Here is a 25,830-nt window from a genome sequence, read left to right as displayed (position 1 = left end):
TCCCTCTCAACCCCTTTTCCTGCCTTCTCCCCGTAATCTTTGACGCATCTTACTAATCAAGAACCTATCAATCTTCACTTTAAAAATACCCAATGACCTGGCCTTTAGAGCCATCAGTGGCAATGAATTCTATGGATTTACCACCTGACATAATCAAGTCACATGAATCCTGTTTCCATAGTTTAATCAATTTCTGAGATAACTAAAATTCCAGCAACTTAAACTTCATTGCCTGTTTTCTTAAATTTAGTGGTTGACATCTGATTTCAATCACTTCATCTATGCAAACAGTTCACTTTTATGTAATTTATCACCTCACTGACTAAAGAGATTTGGGTCTAATCCCCTCTGCTCTTACACCTCTAGCAAATCGAATTCCAAAACTCAGTGCATTGCAATACACATAAACCAGAGATCATTCTTATTTCCCTCCACACTGTGACTCACAATGTCTCTCTTGAGGTGGGGGTCAGAATAGTCCATGGTACTCTGAACAAGATCACCGATCGGAAGTTGAGGCACCTTACAAGAGGATATAAAATTATCAGAGGCATTGTTAGGGTAAGTAGTCAGAGTCTTATTCCCAGGGTGGAAAGGTCATACAGCAGACAACATAGGTTTAAAGTGAGAGGGAGAAAATTTAAAGGAGATTTGTGAGGTAAGTCTTTTTACACAGAGACTGATAGGTGCCTGTAACACACTGCCAGGGAAGCTGGTAGAAGCATTTAGGCAGACACATGAACGAACACCAAATAGAGGGATATGAACCATGTGCACACAGTTGAATTAGTTTAGATTGTCATCATAGTCGGCATGAATATGGTGGGCTGAAGGACTGTTGCTGCACTGTTTAATGCTCTAATGGTTAAACAGAAGGTGTGAGGTATTTTTTTCATCTCTGGCTTTTGTCCAACCATCATGCCTATAAACCCGCCCCTCGCCTCTCTTCACCTATTACCAGCCGTGCTTTGTCCTGCCTCTCCTCTCCAGACATTTCCACCCTGGGCGAAAGGTTCTGATTATCTACCCTGTGCATGCCTGTCATAACTTTATATATTTCTGTCAGGTCTCCCCCCCATCCTCCAGCACTCCAGAGGAAACAATCCTAATCGATCTAAACTCTCTTTATAACTAAATATCTGTTAATCCAAGTAGCATTCTGCTAAACCTCTTCTGCACCCTCCCCAAATACTCCACATCCTGTAATGAATGGGGCGGCTAGAACTGCTGACTATATTCCAAATACGGTTTAACCAGTCTCACAGAACTGCAACATGATTTACTGACTCTTATACTCAATGCTCCCACCAATGAAGGCAAGCATAGTATGCCTACTTTATCTACTTGTGTTGCTACATTAAGGGACCCATGAACTTGGAGCCCAAGATCCCTCTGTACATCAATGCTGCTTCGAGGCTTGCCAGCATTCCCAGTTTGTGTTGGAACTGGCCTGTTCTGATAAAATGGTGTCAACCCCCAGTAATATCTCTGTTCTTCTCTCTCTTCAGATGCCACAGAAATAGCTGAATAAAACCTGAAAATGGGAGAAATACAGAGCTGGTCAGTTCGAGCATTTCTTTTCCTCAAATCTCTTATTCATCGCTCTTTAATTTACATCTCTGCCAGATGTGTGACTAACAAGTCTTCACCACCCTCTCTCATCCAGCACCACTATCCTTCAACTCACTCACTCTGTCTCGGTCTCCATCTTATCACAAACATTTCCTCTGTTCTCTCCATTCCTTCCTCTTCTCTGCAACTTCGTGTGTGGTTGATTTTTAACTTCTCTGAGATTGACAACCAGTTATCAGAACTGCCAACTTTCTATTTCTCCCAGTGGATGCTGTCTGATCTTCTGAGTACTTCTCACACTCAGTTTAGTTTATTGTCGCATATACCAAGGTACAGTGTAAAGCTTGTGTGGCGTGCTAACCAGTCAGCGGGAAGACAATACATGATTACAATCGAGCCATCCACTGTGTACATATATATGATAAAAGGAATAATGTTTAGTGCTGGGTAAAGTCCAATTAAAGAGAGTCCAAGGGTCTCCAATGAGGTAGATGGTTGCTCTGTAAAGTTGTTGATAGAATGGTTCAGTTGCCTGATGACAGTTGTTGATAGATTGGTTCCGTTGCCTGATGACAGCTGGGAAGAAACTGTCCCTGAACCTGGAGGTGTGCATTTGCACACCTGTACATTTTGTCTGATGGGAGAGGGAAGAAGAAGGAGTAACCGAGGTGAGACTGGCCGTTGATTATGCCGGTGGTCTTGCCAAGGCAGCGTGAAGTGTAGATGGAGTCAATGGAAGGGAGGTTGGTCTGTGTGATGGTCTGGGCTGCATCCACAATTCTCTGCAATTTCTTGCGGTCTTGGATGGAGCTGTTCCCAAACCATGCTGTGATGCATCCTGATAAAATGCTTTCTACAACAGGTTGGTGAGGGTTGTTGGGGACATTGCAAACTTCCTAATCTTCCAAGGAAATAGAAGCGTTGGTGTGCTTTCTTAGCATTTACTGTGATATGGGTGGTCCAGGACAAGTCGCTGGTGATATTTACTCCTATCAACCATATTTACTCCCATCAGCCACCAAGCATCTCTACTTCGGCACCATCAATGCAGACCAGGGTATGTGTTTGACTCTCCCCTGTAAGGGGTACAACTTGTTTTTTAATTGATCCAACTCCTTATCTAAATATAAATTAGTTGACATTATTTTAAAGATTCCATTTCCCAGATTTAGTTTTAGCTTATCTTACATTCCCTTCTGTTAAAAATATGTTTTTGTGTGAGGAAGGCATGAGTTCATAATTTCAAAACCATAAGCAGGAATTAAGTATTTTAATTAAAGGGATTCCCAGCTCCAAATAAATGTTGGACTTCTCTTTCTTACATGCTTTCACACGCTCGATAATTTTATCTTTCCTTTCAGGCTATCAACATTCCTGGGGTGTCAGGGGGACTCCTGAACTAAGGGTTGATACCTTGAACACTGTTTTAATGGTTCAATATTGCGCGGCATGGTGGCGCAGTGGTAGGGTTGCTGCCTTACAGTGCCAGCAACCCGGGTTCGATCCTGACAACGAGTGCAGTCTGTGCGCATGTTAAGTTTTGTGTGGGTTTTCCCCGGGTACTCCAGTTTCCTCCCACATTCCAAAGATGTGCAGGTTTGTGGGTTAATTGGCTTTTGTAAAAATTGTAAATTGTGCGTGGTGTGTAGGACTGTGCTAGTGTACGGGGATCCAGGGCCGTCTTAACGCATGGGCCTGATGGGCACTTGCCCGGGGGCCCACGAGCATAGGGGCCCCATGCTGATCTGTGTATGTTAAGTGACTTGCAATAAATAAATACTACTTTAAAAATGTAGGTTCAATAAGTGCTTTTTTCGCAACATTTTCGCTCACTAAGTGCTTCTCACAGCGATCTGTAAGTGCTTTTCGCAACAATGTAGCACCCTAAGTCCATCGCTAAGTGCTTTTCGGTAAGTGCTTTTCGCCGGCACAACAGGGGGGGGCTGGTAGGGAAAGGGGGGTGGGGGAGAGTAACGGTAGGGGCCCCAGTACACTGCTTTGCCCAGGGGCCCATAATGCTGTAAAAACGGCCCTGCGGGGATCCCTGGTCGATGCAGACTCAGTGGGCCAAAGGGCCTGTTTCCGCGCTGTAAACTTTAAACTAAACTAAACAATATGAGCTTTAGGAAATGCATCTCATCCAAAAATACATCACAGCCTTCTGGGCACGGTTTCCCTCCTCTCTCAGTCTGGCCCAGTGCTGTAGTTTACAGTATAAATTGAGTACATGACACTCCCTTCACATATGACCCTAAAGATTGCCATGGGGCATAGGATATGGTATATGGTGTACATCAGCTGTCCAGCTAATTCAAGGTCAAATCCTGTCCCTCACTCACCCACGTTGCTGCATTTTGTTTCTGCTGAGCCTAAGTGGTTCAGTGTGTAATAACCTTTGGAGTACACGTGACTTGCAGAAAAGCCAAAGTACTGTGGTGTGGACTTGACATCTTTAATTTGTTAATAACCTCACTGTGAATCTTAGAAACAATTTGCATGAACTCCATGCAGGGCAGTGATGGATTTGATATTTTTTTAAAGAAATTAAGTGCTAATTCTTGGTCCCTGATGTGGTAAATCATTGTAGTTAATTAAATTTTTGTATCACAGCTGTCCCTTAAAGCTTCACAAGTAGTTTCACTTCAGGTCATTACGGATTCATGAGGTGCTAATTAATTGATTTACGATATCTTACAGAAATACTTTTCTTGTTCCCACTTTGGTTAGCAATTGGTCTACATCTTGCCTGCTAACATTGTAACTTAATTCTTGTTGCGTATTTGTGAGGGATACAATGATTCAACAGTTACAGGAAAAAAAATTACATTGTTGTCAATTTTGGCCCTTTAAGTTGATTGGCTTATTAACACTGGTTCGCACGCAACAAAAACTCTACACGTGACAATAAACTAGACTGAACTAAACTGTAGTATAAGAAAATAACTGCAGATGCTGGTACAAATCGATTTATTCACAAAATGCTGGAGTAACTCAGCAGGTCAGGCAGCATCTCGGGAGAGAAGGAATGGGTGACGTTTCGGGTCAAGACCCTTCTTCAGACCTGACCTGCTGAGTTACTCCAGCATTTTGTGAACTAAACTGAAAATGGGTCATTTCGTGTCACAGACATTGTTAGACATACTTTGTTCTCATCATGTTGTTTTGCAGGTCATATCATCATAAAAAGGTCTAGAAATAATTTTTTAACTGTCATCTGATTGGTAAATTAACAGAATGGATGAAACATTGTCGATAGTTTCTGCACAATTTTTATGTTTACTGACTTCAAAGAAACAAAATTCAGACAGTCATAAACTACTCTGTAAATTTAATCACTAAGGTGGTGAAATTAAATATCTATACTATTGTGTCTTTATATCCTCTTTTTTCAATGAAATGCAATATAATTGAAGCTCAGGATAATTGAAAGCTTCGGTGATAAATTACTGGGTAAGCTATCAAATCATGTACCATTTTATCCAATGGAAAGGTTCAATATTATGTAATAATGTAATGCATTATACTGATTTATGGGTAAAGTTTGGCCGGCACAGTGGTGCAGCGATATTGTCTAACAGCGGCAAAGATCCAGGTTCGATTCTGACTGTGGGTGCTGTCTGTCTGTACAGAGTTTGTACATTCTCTCTATGACTGCATGGGTTTTCTCCGGGTGCTCCGGTTTCCTCCCACACTCCAAAGACATGCAGGATTGTAGGTTTATTGGCTTTGGTAACATTGTAAATTGTTCCTAGTGTGTATAGGCTAGTGCTAGTGTACAAGGGATCGCTGGCCCGTGTGGACTCAGTGGACCAAAGGGCAGGTTTCCGCGCTGTATCTCTAAAGTCTAAAAGTAAAGTCTGTGTTTTCTAAAGAATGTTTATAAAGTAACATACTCATATTTGTTGGATTCACTCTAATGCTAAGGCCCTAGGTTATTATATTTCCGTGGTTAGATAGTTTGCCTGTTCACACGGGAAAAATGCCTATGATATCAGAGTAATCTTTTCATCCAGCAAGATGAATGAATTGTATGAAAATGTAGAAATTGGAATAAATGGAAGAAAAAACAGTGATAATTTAAAGGAAGTACAGTCAAGCAAATAATACAAGTGATTAATTGCATTTGATAACCTACAACTGCAGATACTTCAGTGTGTTGAACAAATATACTCACAGTAAGAAATACAGCTGCCCTGCAGAACCTATCTTCAAATATGGTAACGGTTCTGTTAATTCACTCAAATTTGCAGTCTCTTCCATTTGCTATTTATGTATTATCTATTTTAAATGAAACTTCAGGTTGATAGAGATTGTCTTCAAGTGGAATAGTCTTGCTTTGCAGTATTGAAAGTGCACTTTTACATTGATTACCAGTCTTCAGCCTATTTAAAATAACAGATAGTATATATTTGCAGTTTTGTCTTAGTAAGAAAGAATTTGAAAATGGAAATATAAGGAACTCTTTTCATAAGACTCGCACTTATTAAAACACATGGGATTAAATTGGTGTTAAATCAGTTTATGACTAAATTGGTGTTCCCTCTGCTGTGAGGAATTTCAGCAGCAATGGAGAACAAAGGAATTGCAATTGCAGTATTTTAAAATTTTACACAGGATTCAATGTGTTGTAATGCAGAATCAAGGAACTGCAGATGCTGGTTTACAATTAAAAAGACACAAAGTGATGGAGCAACTCAGCGGATCAGGCAGCATCACAGAAGGACCACGTCACCTATCCATGCTCCCTGGGGATGTTGCCTGACTCGCTGAGTTACTCCTGCAATTTATGTCCTTATTTTATGGTGTGAGACAGTCTGTATATGGGACTCTCTATGTACATGAGCTGCACATACACAGCATAAAACTGCAAATGTTGAAGAAATTTGTTTCATCTTTTGATAACATTGCACCTGTGTGTGACCACTGTATTTATCATTATGGGTGATAATGATCTGTGAGTGAATGCTCTTGTATGATTCCATATTCTCTTTCTCCATTTATATTGCTCATGAGACAGACAGCCACCCATATTATATTGCTCATGAGACAGACAGCCACCCATAGTTCCTGCCCTGGGGTCACTACTTACTCAAATTCATTTTAGCTAAAAGGCTTATTTTGATTTTGAAACAAGGAACTGCAGATGTTGGTTCACAAATAAAAGCACACAAATTGCTGGAGTAAGTCAGCGGGCCAGGCAGCATCTCTGGAGAAGATGGATAGGTGACGTTTCGGATCTGAAGAAGTCTCCTGACCCAGGAGATCATCTATTCATATTCTCCAGAGATCCTACCTGATCAGCTGAGTTACTCCAGCAATTTGTGTCTTTTTTTGTAAACCAGCATCTGCAGTTCCTTGTTTCACTAAAGGAGTACCGTGGTGAGTTAGAAAATCCTACCAATAAATGCTTCAGAAATCCAACAATTGTCAATGCTCCACCCTCTTGTTTTACCAACTGTGAGAGCTGTCAGAGCTTTCCACTTTTCCTGTGTCTATTATTTAGAAACACTTAAAATTATAAAAATTCAAATTACATTAATATGTGTTTAAACACATGGAAACCAGTTAAAACACTGTCAAATAACATTAAACATTAAACAAGTACCCAAAATTAAACGAAGCAACTCATCGCTTTCATGGGCTCGGGCATTGAGCATAAGAGTCAGGAAGTCATGATGCAGCTTTATAGGACTCTGGTTAGGCCACATTTGGAGTATTGCGTACAGTTCTAGTCGCCCCATTACAGGAAGGAAGTGGAGGCTTTGGAAAGCACACAAAGGAGGTTTACCAGAATGATACCTGGATTAGAGGGCATTAGCTACAGGGAGAGGTTGGACAGATGTGGATTGTTATCTCTGAAACGTTGGAGTTTGTGGGAAGACCTGATAGATGTATGTGAGAGGCATAGACATGATAGAGAGTCAGAATCTTTTTCCCAGGATGGAAAATCAAATACGAGAGACCATATCTTTGAGGTGAGAGGGACAAAGATTAAAGGAAATGTGCGGGGGAAATTTTTTGCAAAGCGGGTGGTGAGTGCCTGGAATGTGCTGCCGGGGGTGGTGGTTGAAGCAGATATGTTAGTGGTATTTAAAAGACTTTTGGATAGGCAGGTGGATGGATATGTTGGGAATGGGGGGGGATATGAGATATATGCAGGCAGATAAGTGATGTTCTTGACATCATGTTTGGCACAGACATTGTGGGTTGAGGAGCCTGTTCTTGTGCTGTTCTATGTTCTATGAACTAATACTTTTTCTTTAATCCCACCCCCCCAAAAAAAACAACAAAATCCTGTTGAAATCTCTGGTTGGTTCAGGATCTGAGCAGAGATCACCCTTGACATGTTTCTCCAGGGGGAGTCCAGGAATGGGGAAATGGCTGGGGAGTATTCTTGTGACTTCTGTGTTTGGATGGGAATCTGTGTCGGGTGTTTGGCATTCATCATTAAAATGTCGAGCCACACCCTCCACTTCTTTTCTCATGCTGAAATTGCTTCCATATTCAATCCAAGTAGATATAGAAAGAAATACAAAGTCTCAAAACAATTAAAGTAATAGGCCTGAATTTGAAGCTATGGTGATGGTAAGTTGGCTATGTTGCTGTGTAAAACTTACATGTTTCCACCAGTGGGAGAGTCTAGGTCTAGAGGGCACAGGCTCAGAATAAAATGAAGTACCTTTCGAATGCAGATGAGGAGACATTTATTTAGCTGGAGGGTGGTGAATCTGTGGAATTCATTGCCACAGACAGCTGAGGAGGCCAAGTCTTTGGGTATTTTAAAGCGGAGATTGATATTCTTGATTAGTACGGGTGTCAAAGATTATGGGGAGAAGGCAGAAGAATGGGGTTGAGAGGGAAAGATAGATCAGCCATGATTGGATGGCGGAGTAGACTTGATGGGCTGAATGGCTTGATTCTGCTCCGAAAACTTGTGAATTTATATCCTGGTGACTTCACCTGCATGGTTAAATCCAGAGCCAGCCATCAGAAATGCCCTCCACTCTCCGCATTGCACAACTGGAGTCTTCACAGATATCATCAACACTGAGTCCGTGGTTATTGTAAACGTCAATATTTACATGTTATACGTATAAAAAATTATTGCAAATCTTATTCCCTGTAGAATGGACCATGATTTAAATTTCCAATAAAAGAATACCAAGTCATAGATTCTGGTGAACAAAATCTTTGCTGCCTCAAAATTAATTTTAGAAATGTGGGCTTTCATTTGCTTCATTCCATGTGAATGGATTTTAAAATATTATTTTTTTTGTTCCACATTCCTTTATCAGCTTTAATTTTCTATTTTTCTTGTTACGTTCTGTAAAATGCTTAAAATAAGGAACATATTCAGTTCTTCAGTCTGAAGAAGGGTTCTGACCATGAACGTCACCTATTCCTTTTCTCCAGAGATGCTGCCTGACCTGTTGTTTTACTCCAGCAGTTTGTGACTATCTTTTGTATAAACCAGCATCTGCAGGTGCTTCCGAGAGATTTTACTTAGAACTTTTTCCGAAATATTGATTCTGTTTGGTACTAAGCATTGCTTCGTGCAATTATCTGCATTTCTTTAACTTGTACAGATGTGATTACTTTGCTCAATAAGATTGGTTGCGTGCTGTGGAATCACTTACAATTAATAGGTGTATTTTATTTGTAAGTCATTATCGTTATCAGTTTATGGGTTGCTGATCTTTTTATTGAACCATCTGGTATTCAATTTAGTAATTGTTGTTACTGTCTAACAGATAAAATAATGTACCCAACTTTCTCACTTGGAAGATCTTTTTATATTTACCTGACATGAGTAAACACAGAATGTTGCGAGTAACAGATCTTACATTTAACATACAAAGCAAGAATTAAGGCATCTTTCTCACTTTGACAGAATTTCAGATAGCTTTTTACAGGCTTCAGAGTGGCAGCAAAAGCAGAACAATTTATAAATAGTGTGTTTCATGGTTGATCATAATTCACAAGTAACAAGTGAGTTTTTGTTAACATGATGAAAAACATTCACAAACATCTGAATGTTAGTATTATTCGATCCAGAATTATTTTACTACCATTTATTCAATTATTATAAGCTTATACACAATGTAAACTTATTTATTCATGCTGTATAAACTTATAAACTTAGTAACTCAGCGGGACTAGCAGCATTCCCATACTGAAGAAAGGTCCCGACCTGAGGCATCACAAGTCCCAAGGTGAGGTGTTCCATACTAGAACATCCGAGATGTCCTCATTCTTAAGGGAACGGGGGTTCCCCTCTCCCATCATAGATGAGGCCCTCACTCGTGTCTCCTCGGTACCTCACAGCTCCGCCCTTGCTCCCCCTTGTGGCAACAGGGACAGGGTCCCCCTAGTCCTTACCTTTCACCCCATCAGCCATCACATACAACACATAATCCTCTGACATTTTCGCCACCTCCAACAGGTCCCACCACTAGCCACATTTTCCCATCTCCACCCCATTCCGCCTTCCGCAGTGACTGATCCCTCCGCAACTCCCTGGTTAACTCATCCCTTCCCACACAAACTACCCCCTCCCCAGGTACCTTCCCCTGCAACCATGGAAGATGCAACACCTGTCCCTATACCTCCTCCCTCGATTCTGTCTGGGGACCCCCACAGTCCTTTCAGGTTAGGCAGAAGTTCACTTGCACCTCCTCCAACCTCATATACTGTATCCGTTACTCACGATGTGGACTCTTATACATCTAATACACCAAATGAAGACTGGGCAATCTTTTGCTGAACATCTTCACTCAGTCCGCCTGGACCTGATCTCCCGGTTGCCAAATACATTCATTCCCCTTCCTATTCCGACACTGATCTTTCTGTCCTCCATTGTCAGAGTGAGGCTAATCGCAAATTGGAGGAACAGTGTCTCAAATTTTGCTTGGGCAGCTTACACCTCATGGTATGAATATTAATTTCTTAAACTTAAAGTAACCCCTGCACCCTCTCTCTCCATTCCTCCCCCACCCAAGTCGAGTCAGGTTCCCGTTCTCACCTACCAAGCAATCTGTTTCCTTTATCATCGTTACTTTTTTGCATATTTTTCATTCATTTGTTCTATATCTCTCTACATCACTGTCTATACCTCTCATTTCCCTTTCCTCTGACTGGTCTGAAGAAGGGTCTCGACCCAAAACATCACCCACTCCTCTCCAGAGATGCTGCCTGTCCTGCTGAGTTACTCCAGCATTTTGGGTCTATTTAAGCTAACGTTTAATGGTTTCATTTATTGGTATCTGTCTTAATGCATTTTAAACCACCCATTATTTTAATTGTTTTAATAATTTATACCTTTAATTATTTCTAATTTAAAAATGCATTCTGCTGTTTTTCTATGGGAGAAAATGGCAAACAAGAATTGCTTGTATTTTCTTCTCCTCCTTGTGGGCTTTTAGTCAAGATTCAAAGCTGAAAATGTAATCCGATCTTGGTTTTGTTTTCATAGGTTGTCTGGTGACCTTCTGAAAAATGTTTGTGTTATTTACATTGATCAATACATATCACTTCCCATCCACATTTAATCATCAATTAATGTTTTCATTCTGATGACTCCCCTGAGCCCCTTCCATAGAAGTAGAGGGTGCCCTTGTTATAGAAACCACTGAGAACAGGAACAGCAGAAATAAGAAAGAGAAAAATGTAAAATATGGGTCAAGCTACTGATAAAATGACACGCCAGGTAACCTTATCAATAAATATTGATACATTTTAGAGACTTGAGTATAGAAGATGGGAGGGTTGCAGTTATATATGACGTTGGTGAGGCCACATTTTAGAGTATTGTAGGAAAAAAAACTGCAGATGCTGGTTTAAATCAAAGGTAGACACAAAATGCTGGAGTAACTCAGCGGGTCAGGCAGCACCTCGGGAGAGAAGAATTGGGTGACGTTTTGGGTCGAGACCCATCTTCAGACTGATGTCAGGGGAGGGGGAGGGACAAAGATAGGATGTAGTCAGAGACAGGAAGACTAGTGGGAGAACTGGGAAGGGGGAGGGGATTGAGAGGGGAAGCAGGGACAACCTGAAGTTAGAGAAGTCAATGTTCATACTGCTGGGGTGTAAACTGCCCAAGCAAAATATGAGGTGCTGTTCCTCCAATTTGCCCTGGGCCTCACTCTGACAATGGAGGAGGCCCAGGACAGAAAGGTCAGATTGGGAATGGAAGGGGGAGTTGAAGTGCTGAGCCACTGGGAGATCAGGTTGGTTGAGACAGGCTGAGCGGAGGTGTTCAGCGAAACGATCGTCGAGCCTAGGCGAGTATTGTGTTCAGTTTTAGTCACCATGTTCTAGGAAAGATGTTGACAAGCTGAAAAGAGTGCAGAGATTTACAAGGATGTTTCCAGGACAAAGGCCTGAGCTATAGGGAGAGGTTGAGCAGGCCTTGGAGCGCAGGAGAATAAGGCACGATGTTATAGATGTGTACAAATTCATGAGAGGAATAGACCAGGTAAATGCACAGTCTTTTGCCCAGAGTAGGGGGAAACCTTTCTGATTTTAACATGAGTCCAATGCTTCAGAAAAATAACCTCAAGCTATAAGCTATAATTAAAAATTATGATCAAGTAGAGATTTTGGACATATGAAAGTGGATGAATGTATGTAATTAATTACCAGGAAAGATAATTAGTGGCAATTATTGAGAAGATGTTAAGATTTATGATGAGAGAAAGTAGAGTTGACATTACTTGGGAAAAAAACATTTAATGCTAAAATAGCATTTTGGTTTAAACTTAAATGGAGTATTTTAAAATGCAAGTCATTTCCAATATGTTAGTACTGAGAGTCAAGCAGAGATCACTTGTTTAGGTCACTCAGTGTCCTAATTTAATCTACTGTGGAACATCACAAATTGTATTAATAAATATCTTTGCCTGGTGCATTAGTATATCAGAATCTCCTCTCTGTCCCATTGTGTGCTGAAATGACTGAAGAGTTTCAGATCTCCTCTCATGGCAGCTCTCTTGAATGGTGCCAACACATTGTAATAATGGTTGAAAAACAAAACTTGAGAGTTAAATGAAACTATTTGTAGCTTCCAGCCTGACTACAGTAATCCCAGACTGAAATACTAAGACAAAACAAATTTGTGATGGGTCATGTATGCTTTCACTTCAAGTCCCATTATGAAGCGGCCGTATGTGTGAAACTTTTATGTTTTGATGCAACCTTTCACTGTTTTATGGCTCAGGATGCAGGATTGGAATTGGTGGAATTTGCAGTTCAATTGAGTGATTGAATACAGGTGTCTCTGGTAGTCAATGTAAAGTGATGTGACATGACAGTATGGCATATTTGATATATTAACAAGGAACTCAAGATCCTGGTTTATACCAAAGAAAGACACAGAATGCTGGACAACTCAGCAGGTCAGGCAGCATCTCTAGAGATCATTTTGCCCTCCTCACTTGCAATCAGTCTGAAGAAGGTTTCCCGACCTGGAACGTCACCAATCCATGTTCTCCGGAGATGCTGCCTGACTTGTGTTACTCCAGCACATTGCGTCTTCCTGTGGCATATTTGATCATTATGTAAAGTCTGAAAGAAACCTCGAATGATCACACACATCTTTTTTGACTCTCTCTTCCTCCATAATACACTGCAGACTACATGTTACTCGATGATGCAGTACGACACACAGGGGCATATACAGTGTGTTAGTCTAGGCAGTTTAATCTTCTCTGATAGATCCTTGCTTCCACTATTAAAAAGCCATTGAATGCAATAAGTGACTCTAAGCTAGGGTGAGTGTAAAAATACAAGATGAGTCACAGGAACTTATATGTGCCTACTTAAACAGCAGGACTCAATGTCAAGTGCTAGAGACCTAAGGACAGTAGATGATAATGTTGAGTATAAAACTTAAAGCTATCAGGGCAAAAGTTGCAGGGTGATTGCTCGGACCCAATACATAGAGAGCATTAGCATTTATGATAAAAGGCATAAGACCTTTAGTTTTTATCTCAGAATGGATTTTAAATGTTCTTCATTTAAACAAAACTATTGAAATTAAGGAAAGAGACAAAATCTGTCTGCTCAGAAACAAGCCACAGAAGCATATAAGAAAGCAATATTAATGGTAGATTCAGACTCAGACATCAAAGGTGAGCTTCTGCTAGCACCCAAGACAAATAATATTCCATTCAAGAATGTGTGAAAGAGAGATTGCAGAATCACCTTAATCCAGCACTAAACTAAACCAAAGTTGAGTGTACATCACTGCACATCTTCCACATTACTTCACTGGAGATTAGGAACTTTCAAGGACATTGTCGGTACAACAATATTATACATACTGAAGAAAGTTTGCTTCTATTTAGCAGCTCCAGATGAAATAACCCTTATTTTGAGGCTTTGGTGCGCAATGTTACTGCCTAGCATATGCTGAGATTGACAGTGAAATAGCAGCAAACTACAAATGCTGGACATCTGAAATAAAAACAGAATATGCTAGAAATACTGAGCAGGTTAGACAGAGCCTAAGGAGCAGCTGAAAGAGTTAACATGTCAGGTCAATGATCTTTCATCAGAATAAATCCACAATTACTTTCTTTTGTTTTAAGATTGTGTGCGCATAAGTTTTGTAACCTTGTAATTTTCGATAATTAAACTATTTTAGTGATGTTTATTTATTCTAAACTGCAAATTAAAATATAGGTTTAACTGTCTTTAAATTCTTTAAAATATAAAATGATTATTGCTGTGTCAGCTCGTATTACATTTCATCCATTGAATTTAAAAAAAATTATACAGTCCTGTTTTCATTCAAAAACTGCATGTGTATTTTGAGAAATGACAAGCAGCAGACATGTTTTCCAAGCTAAAAGCCATTGCTTTTATCTGTAGCTTTTTGCTCTGTTCTGCAAATATTTCCCTCTCCACATGATCACATTTTTGTTCATACCATCTGCCATTAAGCTTGTACAAATCTCGTACTTAATAGTTCACACTACATGTTAGTAAATCAATATTAACCAATGCCACTCCATTTTCTTTATCTATCCTCTTGTTTCATAATAGAATTCAATGTTGTATGAATAAAATATATTGTTAAAAGGATTAAACATAGAACAGTATGGCACAAGAACAGCCCCTTTGACCCACAATGGCTGTGCTGAACATGATGCCAAGACCATCTCTTATCTGCCTGCACACCATCCATATTCCTCCATTCTCTTCATATCCGCATGCCTATCCAAAAGTCTATTAAATGTCACTGTCGTATCAGCCTCAACTACCACCCCCAGCAGCGCGTTCCAGGCACCCACCACTCTCTGCGTTAAAAAAACGCCCACAAATCTCCATTAACTTTGCCCCTCTCACCCTACAGCAATGCCCCCGAATCCAAGCATCATTCTATTAAACCTCCTCTGCACCCTTTCCAAAGCTTCCCCATCCTTCCTGTAATGAGGAAAATCAGAACAGATCACCAATGTTCCAAATGCGGCCTACGCAAAGTCTTATAAAGCTGCATCATGACCTCCTGACTCTTATCCTCAATGTCCCAACCTGTGAAAGCAAGCATACCATATGCCTTCTTTACCACTCTATCTACTTGTGTTGCCACCTTCGGGGAGTTATGGGCTCGGACCCCAAGATCTCTCTGTACATTATTGTTGTTAAGGGTCATACCCCATTAATTGTATATTTTCCCCTTACATTTGACCTCCCAAAATGCAACACCTCACACTTGCTAGGATTAAACTCCATCTGCCATTTCTCCACTCATTTCTGTAGCTGATCTACATACCGTGTACACTTTGACAGTTTTCATCTCAGTCCACGACTCCAAACATCTGCAAACATACTAACCAACCTGTCTACATTTGTGTCCAAGTCGTTTATATTTATCACAAACAGCAGAGGTCCCATCACTGTTAATCCCGTACATCAAAATCTGCTGAACCAACCTACCATGGGGGACATTATCAAATGCCTTACTAAAAAGAATTGTAAACATCATCCACTGTCCTACCCTCATCAGTCGCCTTTGTCTCCTTCTCAAAAAACTAATTAGTAAGTCATGCCATGTATAAAGCCATGCTAACTGTCTGCAATTAATCGATTCTCTTCCAAATGGGAGTAAATCCTATCCAAAGAATCCTCTCCAATAGTTTCCATACCACTGATGTGAGGTTCACTGGCCTATAATTCCCTGGCTTCTCTCTACTGAAGTGAACAGATTTCCTATGGTTTGACTATATTGTAGAGGTGTACAAAATCATGAGAGGAATAGGTCGGACAGACGCACAGAGTCTTTTGCCCAGAGTAAGAAATCGAGAACCAGAGAACTTAGGTTTAAGGTGAGGGGAGAAAGATTTAATAGGAACCTTACTTTACTGGGAAACTTATCAGAACCTTTTCACACAAAGCGTGGTAGGTATTTGGAACGAGCTGCCAGAGGAGGTAAATGAGGCATGTACGATCACAATGTTTAAGAAACATTTAGACAGGTACATGGATAGAACAGGTTTAGAGCGACATGCACCAAATGCATGCAGGTGGGATTAGTGTAGATGGGCCATGTTGGTCAGTGTGGGAAAGTTTGCCTGAAGGGCCTGTTTCCACACAGTACGATTCTATGACTCTATATTGCTTTTTTGCCTTTGATTTTCACATTGGTGTTTATGATGGTTTGCTTTTCGACACCCCCTCTGCAGGAACGACAGAGCGGGTATGTCTGATCCAGGGAACAGTGGAAGCTCTTAATGCAGTGCACAGCTTCGTTGCGGAGAAAATCCGGGAAATGCCTCAGAATGTGGCAAAGACAGAACCAGTTAGTATTCTGCAGCCTCAGACCACAGTGAACCCCGATCGCATTAAACAAGTAAGTTACCAATTGTTTTAATATTAGAATATCATTTGAACTTGAACAAGTGATGGGGGGGGGGGCAGGATTATTACATCAAATCAATAGTCAGGTGACTGGCTGAACAATATAAACTACAAGCCTGCTCAGTCAAAGGGAGTGCAAATTGAGACTGTGGCAAATGGAAATTTAATAGAGGAATCTATTTGTCTACAACATATTTTGATGAGGTGATCAATTAATAAGCCATTCAGTTAGCTCCCACCATCCTCCCAAATCATCTTCCCAAATAATGAAACTGTGTTAATTATTTCTGTGTAATAATAGTTAATTTAGTTCAAGAAATTGAAAAAATGTTAGGTATTTCTACCATGTAATAAACAATTTTCTAGGCAATTGTCCTCAGATTGAACATTGATCTTTCTTAGAGCACAACTTTAAGTAGGTTTATTAATTGTGTTGACTAAACATATTTTTAAAGGGAAACTGTCTGCAATGATTTTGTGTAAATAAAAATGAAGTAAATAGAAACCCTTTTGAATTTAAAAAGGGAAATATGTATCATGTAGCTCACACTTATCTGCTTATACAGTTAGTGATAGTTGTGTAGAATTGCTAACTTTTCATATAAGAGTCAAATGAATTGTGCACTTTGCCTTGGCATCACATTACAAGATGCATTGAAAATAATTTTCTTGCTGTCCGTGTAAATTGAACCAGCTATTTTTCCAGTTACCTCATTATATAATGCATTATTGGTTCAGAGACAATCATTCCTTTTGAAAATGATCCCTTTCTGAAATATTTTGCTTTGCACTGCAGTATTATTCATGAATGTTCTTGGATGAGCTCCAGTGAGGATTTCCTTCGCAGCCTTTATCTTCACCAGTCGTTCTGTCAAATCAAATTTGTATTTTTTATAAATTATTAATTGCGATTTGTAAAGAGAATATTTTTAAAATACCACTGAATGAGAATTTTTGAAATGCTGTTTAGAACAGCAGATGATTAAATGAAGTCATACTTGGGACTACAATGCACTGAAATTGTGAATTCATTCAGTGTCTTATTCATTTCCCAAGAACAGTGGTGACATTCAGTTCCTCAATAGGAACACGCCAATGGCTTTAAAATGAAAGCCTCCAGTGATTCATTCCAGAGCTCTGTTTTAGGAAAATATATATTGGAGCCATGCAGTGGCACAGCGGTCGAGTTGCTGTCTTACAGCGCCAGAGACCTGGGTTCAATCCTGACTATGGATGCTGTCTGTATGGGGTTTGTGTGTTCTCCCCGTGACCTGCGTGGATTTTCTCCGGGGGCTTTGGTTTCATCCCACACTCCAAAGACATACAGGTTTATAGGTTAATTGGCTTTGGTAAAAAAAAATTGTAAATTGTCTCGAGTGTGTAGGATAGCTGGTCGGCGCAGACTCAGTGGGCCAAAGGGCCTATTTCCATGCTGTATCTCTATAGTCTAAAGTCTGTACACTGTAATGAAAGAGGAGTGCAGTAGCATTTTTGAATCGCAGTGCAACATCAACTTCTAAAAGCATGCAATAGCTTTAGCCTTCCATAATAGTATGTTTTTAGCCCCATTCATTCCAACTTGAGGCGCTAATGAACAAGGTCCACTTGAATGGGCCGCAATTGGAAATCAACAAATACTCACAAACAAAGAATATTGGCAAAAAGTATACATTTTCTTTAAAAGCTTCAATAACAAGTCACACACCAAAAACGATATCTTGTGGGTCATATCATTCTGTGTTTTAAGTAAATGCAAAATTACATATTACTCATCTTGAATTATTGATGCTTCTATTGACTATAAAACAAAGTCACGGCAAAATCTTTGGCACAACGCTTGTATATTATCCATTTCCTGTCAGGTCGTTTTCCCCCATTCGGAACCTATTGGAACCCATGTCAAGGATTTAAAATGAAACTGCATAATAGAAATCATGTTTTGGGATAAAAGCATTAATTTTCCAAATCTAACACTCAGCAGTCATTCAATTAAACAAAGAGAAAATCCAAAAGCTAAAACATTATTTATCGTTGTGGATTTTTTTTTTCTGGATTTAACAGCCCAATGGCCCAATGCACACACAAACAAAAAAACAAGATCATTTCAGTGGGAGGAATTAATTAGTTTACTGTGAAATCGTAAGAGAATACATGTGGAGTTTGCACCTTCTCCCTGTGACCTCGTGCGTCCTCTGGTTTCCTCCCACATTCCGAGGACATGCGGGTTTGAAGGTTAATTGGCCTCTGTGAATTGCCCCACGTGTGTAGAGAGTTGACTTGAAAGTGGAATTATGTAGTGCTTGTGTGAAGGATAGTGTGGTCTCGATGGACAGAAGGGCCTATTTCCATGCTGTATCTTAAAACTAAAAACAGTTATTTTATATTGTGTGGGGCCTGTATTGACCTCTCATGACCCCTATCCCAACTGAGGAATGATGTAACAATTCATCCACAAGATTGCAAACTCGACTTTGTTTAGTTTAGCTTTAGTTTAGAGATGCAGCATGGAAACAGACTTTGCGACTCACTGAGTCCGTGCCGACCAACGATCACCCGTAAGTTAGTTCGATGTTATCCCACTTTAACATCCTACACAATGGGGGCAATTTACAGAAGCCAATTAACTTACAAACCTGCATGTCTTTGGAATGTGGGAGGAAACTGGTGCACCCAGAGAAAACCCACGCGGTCATAGGAAGAACGTACAAACTCCGTACAGACAGCACCTGTAGTCAGGATCGAACCCAGATCTCTGGGGCTCTAAGGCAGCACCTATACCGCTATGCCACCATGCCGTCCATGTTTGGTTGTGCAACATGTGCCGCATTTGCTATATAATTTCTGGAATCCCTGTAACTGACTTTATTACAATTTCAGAGGGAAGAATTAATTCGCTTGCTGTGAAATATTTAAAAGAATGCAGTTGTTTTTATGTGCGACAATACTCAAGAACCAAAAAACTTTTCCATGACAACTTTGATTTTTTTAACCAGGGTGCTCGTAGTATTTGGAATCTTCATCTTCAATTTCTAGAGGCTGGGTATCTAACAAAGATGCTAGAGGAACAAGATAGACCACTCAACCCAAAAAAAGTAGTATGTCATGATGCCATTTTAGTAGGCAGAAACTTGCAGAAACATTTTAAAAGAAAATAACAAAAATCTGTGAATTGATATGTGAGATATATTCTGCATATTAATGGTATCCTCACCCATACTGTTCCCCCAAAACACTGATTACACTGCGAGAGGCATAACGAACGGCGGGTTTTGCTAAAATGGCTCCTTTGCATACTACACTTCAGTTTAGTCAATTTCAACGGAGTGGTCCATCTTGTTCCTCTAGTATCTTTGGTATCTAATACTACCTCTTGATGAAGGAGGCAAATCAAAAGAACATTTAGTTTAGTGGTGTATTCACAAAATATATAGTATCACCAATGTTGATCATTACAACCCTGGAAAACATTCCAGTCTCCTAAGTGGGAATGACCATTTTTACATAGTGTATGAGAGAAATCATTTGCATATTAATTCTGTTAAAAGACAGGACACAGAGGAAATATAACTACTTTTCTACAAGAATAATTCAGATGAAGTTATTTAAGACATTGTATAAACATAACAGACGCCAACAATATGGAAGACAAAATCGAGCATTGTTTGAGATTTATTATCTTGCCATTTCCAGTACAGCTTCTTAGTTTTTTTTAAAGAACACAAGAAATACAAACAGAATAGGACATTTTGTTCTTCATGCCTGCTTCAGCATTGTTGATTCATTACCTCAGTGTAATTATTCCACACTCACACCATATCCAACAATTCTCCTAATATCGACAAGTCTGTCAATCTCTGCCTTGACTATTTACAGCAACTGAACCTTCACAGCCGCCTTGGGTAGAGAATTCACAAGATCCATGACCGGTGAAAACAGTCCTTCTCATTTGAATCCTGAATGGATTTTGCTTTATTTTGAGGTAAAGCTTCCTAGTTTTCATCACCCTGGAAACAACCGCATGTAGTCTATCAAATTCAATTACAATTTTGCAGCACCAATTTTCTAGACCAGAGATCATGAGTTGGAGACTTCATTTGGAGACCAGAGAACAGAGAGTCCTAGTAAATGAAAATCAGATGTAATGCAAACTACAGGTGCAAAACTTTTTCTTCCACGTTCGCAGCACCAGTACTCAAGCGATCCTTTCCCCCACTGGGAGTATCTCAAAGATTTGGAAAGTGTTGAAAACCTCTCTTTAGCAGCAGTAAACATGAACGCACCGATGGAAAGTTGGTGACTGCTGGAGAAAAGAAGTTCTTTAAATAGTTATTGCTGCAGCTAAAACATTAACAGGTATCAACAACTCCTTCGACTCCTCCCACTTCCTCCAAATCCAAGGCGTAGCTATGGGCACCCGCATGAGCCCTAGCTATGCCTGCCTCTTTGTAAGGTGCGTTGAACAATCACTGTTCCAGGTGTACACTGGCTCTATCCCTGAACTCTACCTCAGCTACATTGACGACTGCATCGGTGTTACCTCCTGCGCACTCACTGACTTCATTAACTTTACTATTAATTTCCATCCTGCACTCAAATACACTTGGACCATCTCCGACATCTCCCTACCATTTCTAGATATCACCGTCTCCATCACAGGAGACAGACTATTGACTGACATCTATTATAAACCCAATGACTCCCATTGCTATCTAGCTTACACTTCTTCCCACCCTGATTCCTGTAAAGACTATCTCCTACTCACAATTCCTCCGTCTACACCACATCTGCGCCCAAGTTGAGGTGTTCCCTACCAGGTCATCGGATATATCCTCATTCTTTAGGGAACGGGGGTTCCCCTCTTCCATTATAGATGAGGCCCTCACTAGGGTCTCCTCTATATCCCACAGCTCTGCTCTTGCTCCCCCTCCCCCCATTCGTAACAAGGACAGAGTCCCCCTTGTCCTCACCTTGCACCATCAGCCGTCGCATACAACACATAATCCTCCAACATTTTCGCCACCTCCAACGGGATCCCACTTCTAGCCACATCTTCCCATCTTCACCCCTTTCTGCTTTCCACAGAGACTGTTCCCTTCACAACTCCTTGGTCAACTCGTCCCTTCCAACCCAAACTACTCCCTCCCCAGATACTTTCCCCTGCAACCACAGGAGATGCACCACCTGTCCCTACACCTCCCCCCTCGACTCCATCCAAGGACCCCAACATTCTTTTCAGATGAGTCAGAGGTTCACCTGCACGTCCTCCAACCTCATCTATTGTATCCGCTGATCCAGGTGTGGACTCCTGGATATCGGCGAGACCAAGCGCAGACTCAGCGATCATTTTGCTGATCACCTCCTCTCAATCCACCTAAACCTACCTGATCTCCCGTTTGCTCAACGCTTTATCTCCCCCTCCCATTCCCAATCTGACCTTTCTGTCTTGCATTGTTCTTCTGTCCCTTCTTCATTGTCAGAATGAGGCCCGGCGCAAATTGGGGGAACAGCACGTCATATTTCACTTGGGCAGCTTACGCACCAGCGGTCTGAACATTGACTTTATCTTCAAGTAGCCCTTGCTTTCTCTCTCTCTCCATCGCCTCCCCTTTCACAGTTCTCTAACCAGTCTTATTGTCTCCGACATCTAAGACTGGTCGGACAGTCTTACTGTCTACATTTTATCTCTGTACCACCCACTTCCTTGACATCAATCTGAAGAAGGGTCTTGACCTGAAACCCATTCCTTCTCACCAGAAATGATGCCTGTCTCACTGACATTTTTTGTTATCTTCGATTTACACCAGCATCTGTACTTTTTGGTACACATCAACAGGTATCCCGCAGTCTAATCTACCAACAGAGAACTGGTTGTGCTCAGGCTTAACTATTAATGTTCTTCTGCTATTACTCATCATCATGACCTCCAAAGACAGATTAGTCAGATTAGAGATTAGTTTTGTTTAGTTTATTGTCACATGTACTGAGGTACAATGAAATTTTGTTGCATGCTATCCAGTCAGCAGAAAGACAAAACATGATTACAATCAAGCCTCCCCCAGTGTACAGATACAGGATAAATAAATAACGTTTAGTACAAAATAAAATCCGACATTAATGGTCTGAGGGTCTCCAAAGAGATAAGTGGGAGATCGGGACAGTTCTCTAGATTATATCCCCCTGGATGATTTCCCAGGCAATAATTTGCATTTTTTCCCCCCATCTAACTGTCCCTTGTTTATTTTCATGGTTCTCCTGGAAGATGAGGAAATATCATTTAATTACCAAATTTTTGCTTTGAGAGTTTAGTTTAGAGATACAGCGCGGAAACAGGAAATTTGACCCACTGAGTCTGCACCGATCAGCGACTCCTGCACATTAACGCTACCCATCACACACTAGGGTCAATTTTACATTCATACCGAGCCAATTAACCTACAAACTCTCAGAGAAAACCCACGCAGTCACGGGGAGAACGCACAAACTCTGCACAGACTGCACCCATAGTCGAGATCGAACCTGTGTCTCTGGCGCTGAAAGCACTGTAAGACTGCAACTCAATCGCTGCGCCACCGTGCCGCCCCGGAGAGCTTGAATTTCAATGGACTGTTTCTGAAATTGTTACCTACAATGAAACATCTCGCAGTTTTGATGGAACTTCTGTATGTCCCATGTGAAATGGCAAGAACTCCATTGTGTCTTAGATGTGGCCCCTGCTTCAAGGGTACGGCAACCTGATGAAAGAAAAACTTGCACGTAAGTTTCCCACACTGTTGTCAGGTGTTATTTTAATATTTTGTAAAAATATTTTGCCAAGAGGTTCTTTTTGCAGACAGTCTCCCTTCAGGCCTTTTGAATAACATTTCTGCAGCACAAGAAAAAACTTTCAAAAATGTGGCAAACAAATATAATTTTGTATGCTGAATTCAGAGAAAATCAAATAATGCTGACCGTAATTTTTTTTCTAAACACAATTACTCTTTGAAATTGATGTAAAAATCATTTAAAACTGTTTTGAGTTTTAATTCTCACAAATTATGTTGGAATAATGCGATATTGACCAATTGTTTTCCAAGCATAAATCCATATACGTTTATTGTAAATCATTTGACTGTAGAGTTATACTACGGCCAATTGAATGAATGAATATCATATCATATCATATCATATATATACAGCCGGAAACAGGCCTTTTCGGCCCACCAAGTCCGTGCCGCCCAATGATCCCCGTACATTAACACTATCCTACACCCACTAGGGACAATTTTTACATTTACCCAGCCAATTAACCTACATACCTGTACGTCTTTGTCTTGACTTTATTGTCATTCAAAACTATCCAACGAGTGCATATTTGAACGAAATTCCATTGCAACTGGCTTCAATGTAACACCAAATAATAAAAATTGATTAAAGAAAAATAAATAAATAAGTAACTCGCACATAAAATAATGGTGGCGGATCATTGTGAATTCAAGAGTCTGATGGCTCGGGGGAAGAAGCTATTGCAGTACTTGGCTGTTCTGCTCCGTATGCTGCAGTACCTTTGACCAGTGGGCAGTAGGGTGAACAGTCTATGATGGAGATGGGTGGGGTCTTTAATGATATTTTTGGCCTTGGACAAGCAGCGTTTATGTGCAATGTCCTGGATGGAAGAAAGTGAAGTCCCGATGATTTTCTCTGCCGTCCTCACCACTCTCTGCACGGACTTCCAGTCTGAGGCTTTGCAGTCCCCAGACCAGACAGAGATGCAGTTAATTGTTAATATTTTATTCAATACCAAGTAAAATGCCCCACCAAATCTGTTGAAATGTTTAGGCTGACATGATGTACTGTATCTCCTTGCTAAGGCCCATTATTTACCTGCTATTTGACTTGATAAAACACGTTGCTCCAAGTGACCTTGGCTCAAAGCAGTAGATTAAAAATATATATATATTTCAGAAATGTGCACAGAGAAATGTTGTTCAAGAATTTGCTTGGAATTATTCACATTTGTGCTCAATAAACAGAGTTAGTTGTACAGTATATTTATTCTGTCCTATATCAGCCACAGTAGGTTGCAATAATTGAAAAATATCAAAAAGGCTATTTGAGTTCTATTGAACCTAGTGAAAAGGTATAATGATCTAATAATTTAGACACCAGCTCTTCATTGTAAATCTCATCCATCCTTCATTGGCATAAGCTGGTTATAAATGAATAATTATGGAAATAGTTACTAAAATATTAGCCAAAATAAGCTACCTTGGACTGTTTGCAATTTATTGCATTGGCATTGTTCAGTATAAGGCTTAAGGTTGGTGATTTCCTCCTGAATTGCTTTATTCCCAGACATTGCCATCTTCCCCAACTACCACCAAGTCCTCTCCATCTGACCCCATGACCACCACCAGAGCCAACCAGGTACAGTATCATCTATCATCTACACCATACTTTCATAGGTATAGAGAACATTGTCCAGCCACGTTGGGAAGGAGGCCTTTCCTGGACTTAAATATTGTGTAACAGGTACATATGTTTATAGCTGGCTATAGATTAGACTAGAGTGCTAATGCCACAGTTTATTATTGAACATCCTGCCTGCAATATTGTAGGCTTTTGCTCGAATTGATTTGACTGTATCTGACAAGAATAGAAGATATATACTTGTCTCTGTGCTTTTCTGTTTCCAGTTTTCCCTTCACCAACCGGTTTTTGCCTTTTGTCAGAAATATAACATTTCTGTCTTCTCAACTAAATGTAGCATAAAGACAATGGTTATCTTAATGATTGTTCCAGCTTTGTATCATGATGTAACTCGTGTTGTGTCCCAGCTGAACATATGTAAAGGTCCCAGAATGTTAATGATGACTTCACCAATATTTGGTAAAGTTGTATCAAAATGAGGTAAGACCAAATGTGAGTTTTGTTGATGGGACATTTTGTTCCTGCACATAGCTGTGTGTGTATGTGCACGTCTGTGCGTAAATGTGGGCATGTGTGTGTGTGTGTTTTAAAAATAAAATGAGAATGACTGCTGTTTTAGAATTTGAGAATACAAATATAAGTTGTTAAGGCTGTGGAGCATGGTGATAAAGGTGTATTGAGTTGTTGGAACTGAGCCAAGGAACAGAAGCTTCCTCTCTCTGAAGATGTTCAAGATTTCAAACTTTAAGACTTATATGCATCACTCCAAACTGAAGGCATAATGTAATAGTGGGAAATACCTTGATTCACTCTTACCGAACAGTCATTTAAGGAAAGACACAAAATGCTGGAGTAACTCAGCATTCAGGCGGCATCTCTGGAGATAAAGGATGGGTGATGTTTAAGGTTGGGACCTTTCTTCAGACTGAAAAGGACGGGGGGAGGTGGAGAGGTGAAGAGCTGGAGGCGATAAAAGATCAGGACTAATCAGGG

At 40.3% G+C, this 25,830-nt stretch overlaps 1 protein-coding gene across 5 annotated transcripts in view; it reads left to right on the top strand.

Moving 5' to 3' along the window:
* The window catches only part of LOC144597281 (RNA-binding protein Nova-1), a 220,087-nt gene that overhangs the window by 132,946 nt on the left and 61,311 nt on the right, over positions 1-25,830 (top strand). For 2 of the 5 annotated variants that reach the window (XM_078406415.1, XM_078406417.1), the window contains 3 exons: positions 1,509-1,560; positions 16,257-16,423; positions 24,763-24,834. In XM_078406415.1, the coding sequence (XP_078262541.1) occupies positions 16,343-16,423; positions 24,763-24,834 (153 nt within the window). In that variant the 5' untranslated portion in view covers positions 1,509-1,560; positions 16,257-16,342. The remainder of the gene's footprint in view (positions 1-1,508; positions 1,561-16,256; positions 16,424-24,762; positions 24,835-25,830) is intronic. The other 3 variants (XM_078406412.1, XM_078406416.1, XM_078406414.1) reach the window with 2 other exon arrangements.

The sequence above is a fragment of the Rhinoraja longicauda genome, chromosome 10 (assembly GCF_053455715.1).
Source record: "Rhinoraja longicauda isolate Sanriku21f chromosome 10, sRhiLon1.1, whole genome shotgun sequence".
NCBI classification, from domain to species: domain Eukaryota; kingdom Metazoa; phylum Chordata; class Chondrichthyes; order Rajiformes; family Arhynchobatidae; genus Rhinoraja; species Rhinoraja longicauda.
This window is presented reverse-complemented; position numbering and strand designations above follow the sequence as displayed.